This window comes from Apaloderma vittatum, unplaced genomic scaffold (genome assembly GCF_000703405.1).
Source record: "Apaloderma vittatum isolate BGI_N311 unplaced genomic scaffold, ASM70340v1 scaffold9153, whole genome shotgun sequence".
Lineage (NCBI taxonomy): Eukaryota > Metazoa > Chordata > Aves > Trogoniformes > Trogonidae > Apaloderma > Apaloderma vittatum.
In genome coordinates, this window is record NW_009706409.1 from 31,560 (window position 1) to 39,103 (window position 7,544).

Here is a 7,544-nt window from a genome sequence, read left to right on the forward strand (position 1 = left end):
CATGCACTGGAATTAAAAGGAAAAAAAAGGCCTTTAGAAAGAACAAGATTTTAAGTGATTTTTTAATATACTCATCTTACATTGCTTAGTATTCTGTTTTCATAACTAGAGGCATTAAAGTGGGAATCAGTATTTGATACTGGATATATGAATCTGTAATTCTTGAAAATCCAGGTTCTTAAACGTAAAAGCTAAGAAGTAACAAAGCTTCTAGTCACTCAGTTTTAAGCTGTGTACCTTCCCAGCATTGGTATATGGTAAGTTCAATTTTTATTTAGACATCTTGACAGCACAGGGAGACTTAGGGTAGTTAAGGCTACAGACTTTAATGCTTTCTTGTACTTCCTAAGCATTACAAAGGCTTGTTCTAGTAAACACAATTCTTCTTGTTACATATGTGTAGTATATTCTTGTTTTATACAGAACACTCACTGTGGCTAATTAGATGGTAAAAATTACATGTTTATAACAATTCATGCATTGGTAAAAATCACAGGTTTATAACAATTCATGCATTGGTAAAAATTACAGGTTTATAACAATTCATGCATTAGCAAGAGGGAATGTTTCAGATGCTTCATTTTAGTAACTGGTGTGGTGTTCATGCTAATATTAAATCAACATTAACAAAACCAAATTACGACAGGCAGCACTAGTGGCACCTGAGAGGTGATGCTGCACAGTGGAATGAAGTTACTGGATATCGCACTGTGAGTGCCTGGCATGTGAACAGATTCCAGAAGGGAACATTTCTGCTTGTGCGCTACTGAGAGGTCGAGCAGCTTAGAAAAAAAAATGCTCTCTTCCTTGGGCAAATGAAAAAAACCATCTTGCCCTATTGAAATGTTTAAAACTGTATTAAAGCGTTTTATGTTTCTGTGGGGAAACATGTTTTTCTTCACTGCTCTATAATGATGCTTGTAATGGTCTAATTCTGCTTTTCCAGAAGGAATTACAAGTCTGATATGAAAAGCATTCCCCTTCTCCCCATTAAAGTAAAACGCACCCTCAGTGTAAATAACTGAAGGCAGTATTTTTGCCTTGTGGGACTTAAGCAGACTAGTAGCTGTTTGTTTATGTGGGTTTATGCTGTTGCCAGAAAGCCTTGAAAAAACACAAGCATGTACTGGAGAGTTGCGCAAACATACTTCTATTCTACATAGTTATATGCATTTGCTGACTTGTATGTTCTAGCCATTGAACTGCTCATAGAAAAGTGGATCCCCGGAGAAATTGTGAAGTGATTTTCTTCACCATGGGGGCTACATAGCTCTCCTTTATTTCTATGAAATAATAATCATTGCGATATTCTAAGAAGGATTACGTTTGTATCTGGGGTGTGCCTACTCTTCAGTCTTGAGGTTAAATATGGTTTCCAGAGAAATTCTGCATCCTTTATTGCACTCTGCATGCTCCATAGGAGTAAAGAATGAATTAAAAATGACCAGAGCTTGAAGTGATGAATCCTTTCGCCCTCTCTGTCTTATGCTGACCAGTGTGTTTCTCGCATTCTCTGTTCTTGGATTTCCCCAACTGTGACTCTGCTCCAATTTTTAGCATCTCATTAAGGCTCTTCTGTCACTGGAAAGAAAAACTCCTTCACAAGAGGTTGGAATTGGAGCCTAACTTGTGTGTGCCGAATCTTTCTTGAAGGCACTAATCTTTTTCCTTTGACTGGAGAAGAAATGAACCATCTGACTTAGAAAATGAAAATAGGTGCATATGGTGTGGGTATGGTAGGAGTTGATTTTTTTGTCCTGCTTCATCAGAACCTTCAAGTAATTTTTAATTATGGTATTTCAGTAACCAACATGCTGGCCTAGTTCCATTCCTGAAAAATGCTCACTCCCCTTCCCAGGGGAGCTTTCTGTAGTTAGTGGGTGACCCTTCTCTTTTCCTAGGCTTTTGGGGAAGGGAGAGGAGAGATGTAGATAGACATGTGCCATAGAGAACTAGAAGCTGCAGTGAGGTTTCATTTGTTCTAGTTCATAAAATGGCTGCTCTGTTTATGTCTGTAAATTTTAATTTATGGTAAGGGAACCTGGTGCCTTGAACTAAGCACCTCTTAAAAACCACTTATCTCAATGAATTGATAAATACTCAATTCTAATGCAAATATAAATAGGAATATGGACTTGTATCTCAATTACAATGTAAGCAATGAAAAAAAGTACAATTCATAAACAGGTTATATTAATAATTACACAGAAAGGTTAATAAGAAAAAGCAAACCCAAACAAAGTAAGGGAACCATTGAATGAGGCCACCCAGCTGCCTGAAATCTAAAGTAAACAGCTGGTGCTTTGAATAAAAACACATCCTCATTTGTGATAATATTTCATCTAGAACATATTGGCCTGCTGAGTCTCATTGGCTTCTCCATATATCCATTAAAGTATAGTAGTCTCTTTCCTGCTAACATGTACATCTCGCTAAATCACAAAAAACTCAGTTTCCTTCTTGTTTTATGGCTTGGTTGACTTTGGAGAACATTCAGCTTCGAATTTTTAACCTAACCACAACAAGGCTTCTCTTCGTAAAATCTGGTCCTGGAACATGCAGTATGCAGAGCACAATAAAGTCGTAGAGATTATACTAAAAAACTATTACTATCAGTCCTGCTGAGAAGCTCCTGTGCCAAGCTTGCAGCACTGGGCTGGGGATGCCGTTTACCTCCAAAGTCAACTGCAGTTTCCCTGAGGCCTGTCTTCTTCTGCAAGGGCTGGTTAGGAGACAGCAGCTTGTAGCACTGACCCCTTGCCCATGCACCACAGTGGCTCGCAGATGTCGATTGCCCATTGCTGCGTCCTGGTGAAGGCTGCTTCTCTCTCAGGCTCTCTGGTCCCAGCTGACCAGCTGCTGGAAAACTCAGGAAGGCAAAATCTGCCTCCTTGTACTCAAGCCAAGAGTCAGATCACCCCGATGTGAGGCTTTGCCTTCTCTGACAGTAGGAAGTAGAGCCGCCGCTTCCCTGCTGGTGCCAAGTCAGGCAGGCAGGGGGAACACGTTCCCAGTGGATGCACAGAGGCAGAGATCGCAGAATCTCTTTGGTTGGAAGAGACCTTTAAGATCACCGAGTCCAACTGTTAACCTAGCACTGCCGCATCACCAATAAACCATCTCCCCAAGCACCAGATCAACCTGTTTTTTAAATACCTCCAGGAATGGTGACTCCACCACTGCCCTGTGGCTCAGGACTGATACATGAAGTCTGTAGTGATCACTGAGGTCCTGCAGCCCTGGTTACCCAGGGAACTGCTTTTAGATGGCTGCTTCCCTTAAGTGTCTATGAGCATGGTGTGGCTAAGTGTTTTTCTCTTCTTCAGATGCCCTTGCTTTATTTTCAGAGGAAACTGTTTTAGTTGGCTATAGCTCTTTCGTCTCTAAGTAGGGCTCTTCTTCGCATAAGTTTGTGCCCAATGTGACTGCAACTGAGATCAACCAAATTTAAGTGATGAAGGCCTTGCCTTTTATCTCATGCTTGCTTTTGCTGACTGCAGCCATATGGAACCAAGCCTGGAGCCTGTCAGGAGAGTTATTAATGGTTGTGGTGTTACCGAATATTCAGTAACCTGGCTGTAATATGCAGTCAGAATAATTTATACTCCTGTCTACAAACTAATGTTTAGGTGATGTAACTTGAGTAATTATTGAAGAAGACAATGCAGTGAAAGGAAAGGATAAGCAATCTTACCTCATTGGCTTTAAAAATAGCAACTCTTTACCTAGTCAGTTCCCTTTCTGTGTTAGGCTTTTGCTCTTCTCTTGGTCATATTTGCAGTATTTTCTTTAACTGGGAAAGAAAACAGTTAGTATGAGATAAAATGATATACAGAAAACTACATCTCTCTATTCTGACACTGTGCTGGAGTCCCTGCTCATCGAACACTGGAACTGGACTTTTTTCCTGGATTTAATTCCAAACATGAAATATGATTTCCAACAGCCCACAGAAATTTCTTCTTTTTGCCCTAATTCTGTAGCTCCCAAAGAACAGCAACTACCTTAACATAAACTGGACGACGCCACTTCTGTAGGTCCAGAGATTTCAGGAATGTCTAAATCTGTGTATTTTGTTCCAAAGTGTGGAGGTATAGAAATTTCAGTCATTTCCAGAGCTGAGCCACAGTACCTATAGACCTATGAGGCTGACAGGCCACTTCTACAGCACTTTCAGTACTACATCACAGCTTTTGTCTTGATTTTTCATCTTGGGCTATAGCCCACCTGAAGAAGTCTATATACAGTTGTTTGTGCAGCTCAAAACTGAGATTATTATAAGGCGGTAGAAGAGCAGGAAAGCAGAAATGCTCAGATCCACGACCACATCAGCTTTCTCATGTGATTTTTATTGTGAGTCAATTAAGTCTTCTACTTGTTTCTTTATTTTCTAGGACTGTTGAAAATGCATCTGAATTTTTGCATCTAGTCAACAAAGGTGTGCAGCTGAGAGTCAGGCACCCAACACTGGTGCATGCTCATTCCTCTCGATCTCATCTGGTAGTTACATTGACCATAACCACAATTGTCTCTGGAGATAACTTTGGTAAGTAAGATGTTACTAAAATAAATTTAGAGCCAGTTGTTTTTTGAAAAACAGTCTGGACTGAGATTTTCATATTGCTTTTTTTCCCCCTTTTCCCAGTGTTTACTACATTCCTTCAATTCTTTTGCATTGTTAACTTCTACATACTGTCTTAAATAATAGACCAGTTTGATGTTTGAATGGTACTAAAACCTTCACTTTCTTAAAAACTTTTCACTTTTCGTTACATGTCTTGACTTACAGAGTTCTTGAAATTTTGTAACATGAAACAACTAAAGAAATAAATGTTATGATGTAAGACAGATAAGGTATCAATAAGATAGATGCTCAAATACAGTAGATAAATCACTTCATATGACATCATATATAATTATTCATACTAAGTTTGTGGTACAGCTAACCATGAAGTTTAGGAATCATCATACAAAAAGGAATTAATTTTTTTTTACCCAGTGCCTTGCAAAAATGTCCATTAAATTCAGTCTCTTGAACTGTTAATAACAGGCCACTGTAGGAACAGACAACATAATGTCTTAGTTAATACAGCAAAACCTGTATTTCTGCTTTTGATTACCATACCAAGACTTACCGTTTTATTACTTTAGAAATAACTTTTAGAAGTTAACTGATATGTTTTGCTTATGTTGTAATTAGCTCCTCTGCTTCCAGTGCTGCGATCCTATCTCCTTCATACTCTGCAACAACAATATGGTTTTAGAAAGCAGAAAATATTTAACATTTTTCCCTTAGATCGCTATCAGAAATTAAATCAACAATATTAGCAAAACAGAACAAACAGTGCCCTCACTTACCTATGGGCCTTGCCAAAAGACATAGTTACTTCACAGGTTGCAGCTTCAGTGTTCCAGATGTTATCTCTAGCCAGTTCCAGATTCTTGTCGATCAGTCAGATGTTACTTTTCAAAACACAGTGTGTGCACCATGAGCGCACCAGCCATCGTGTCTAGTTCAGACTTCCCGTTGCCACTTCTAATTGCACTCACCCTACTATGCCACGGTGTCTGGCAGCAAAACTCCACAGAAATGCCAAATTCAGGCTTTCAGCAACTCATATTGCATGGATGAAGATGTGAAATTTGGAGGGGTAGAACAGCACTGCAAACGGGGCCTCGCTAGAGCAGTGTGGCAGTGCATTCTGTCTTGTTTAAAAGAAGAAATTCCTCATTTAAAAGCTGGGTACAATTGTCCAATATCTCAGCACTGGAGATCTAAGTCAGTAAATAAAAAATTATAAAGTCTATGATTGATGAGTTCGGCACCTAGAACCAGGGTTGACAAGCCAGCACTTTTTCAAGTTTGGTTAAGGTCTTGTAGCATTGTATTTCAGTATTATCTGTTGTTTGAGGAGTTACTTAATTTCCTCATCTCAAACTGAAGAGTAGCGAGAACACTTATTTATTCTGTGTAAAGCAACACAGCTGCTCATCCCACACTATGACCAGCTAGCTCAGGTTTAGCAACAACCTAGCTGGAGAGATACAGGGCTCTGCAACCCAATTCAGTCTGTTCCTTATTCAAATTTTGCAGCTGGGAACTTTGTACTGTTGCAGCTAGACTCTTGGAAGGCCCCAGGAGTGTCTGTTGTCTCTGTTACCTGTAGCAGAGTATGGACCTTTTATGTCTTTCAGAGAGGGAGAGAGAGATGGATGAAAACCAAAACACTGAAGGAAAAAAGCAAGACTACTTTGGGAAAGCCCTTTTGCACATACTCTAGCTAATGTCAAAGTGGCTTTCCCAAAGAATCTGTCTTCCTCTTCCTTCCCAGCAGAGGGCGAAAGCCAGATGGTGCTGCTGCGGAAGAGGAAAGATAATGAAGCACTAGCGCAGCTACAGAACTACCAAGAGTAGCAGGTACCCAGCCTGAACGATGCTGTTGAGACTTACCGCTCATCATGTGGTGATGCAGCAGTGGGGTATGAGGGCTGAAGGAAATTTAGAGGGAACAGCAGGACAAAAATAGAAGAGGCAGAATGAAATTTTTTTTTTTTTGCTAGAGCACCAGCCAGCAGTTGATGTTTCAAACACATAGAAACAGACTTCAGAGCTTACTGCTACCAAACATCCAAAATCATCACTTTGGTTGCAGTGAATCTAAAACATAAAAAAATGCCTCTTTGAAGTCTTTACTGGACTCCTGTTTCTTGTTTTCCAAGCAAGAGTGTGAACAATGGCGATATTAGATACAACATAACCTATATTAAGTCTTGTACCAAGTGGTATGAGTGGTTTGATGAACAAAATCTTAAATAAGATAGAAAAAGTCATTCAAACTGCCCATGTAGGTTTATATTGCTTCTTTTAGAATCATAGAATAGTTTTGGTTTGAAAAGACCTTCAAGATCATCAAGTCCAACCTTTGTCTTGGGCCTATCCACACCACTAACTCATGTCCCTCAGCACAACAACTACCCATCTCTTAAACACCTCAAGGGTTGGCAACTCAACCACCTCCCTGGGCAGCCTGTTCCAATGCCTAACAACACCTTCAGTAAAGAACTTCTTCCTAATATCCAGTCTGATATCCAACCTAATATTCAAACTGAACCTCCCCTGGTACAACTTATGGCCATTTCCTCTCATCCTATCACTCACCGCTAGGGAGAACAGACGAACCCCCGCCTCGCTACAACCTCCTTTCAGGTAGTTGTAGAGAGCAATAAGGTGTCCTCTCAATCTCCTCTTCTCCAGGCTAAACAACCCCAGATCCCTCAACCGTTCCTTGTACAACACATACTCCAAATCCTTTACCAGCCTGGTAGCCTGCCTCTGTACCCTCTCCAGCACCTCAGTGACCCTCATGTAGTGAGGGGCCCAAAAATGGACACAGCACTCGAGGTGAGGCCTCACCAAAGCCGAGTTCAGGGGCATGATCACCTCCCTACTCCTGCTCACTACACTGTTCCTGATACGGGCTGGGATGCTGTTGGCCTTCTTGGCCACCTGGGCACACTGCTGGCTCATGTTCAGCTGGCTGGCC

The 7,544-nt window shown here is 40.6% G+C and overlaps 1 protein-coding gene across 1 annotated transcript in view; it reads left to right on the forward strand.

The window, feature by feature from the left end:
• The window catches only part of KIF25 (kinesin family member 25), a 45,926-nt gene that overhangs the window by 31,520 nt on the left and 6,862 nt on the right, over positions 1–7,544 (forward strand). Inside the window, exon 12 of the mRNA XM_009865781.1 lies at positions 4,395–4,546. Within this exon, the coding sequence (XP_009864083.1) occupies positions 4,395–4,546 (152 nt within the window). The remainder of the gene's footprint in view (positions 1–4,394; positions 4,547–7,544) is intronic.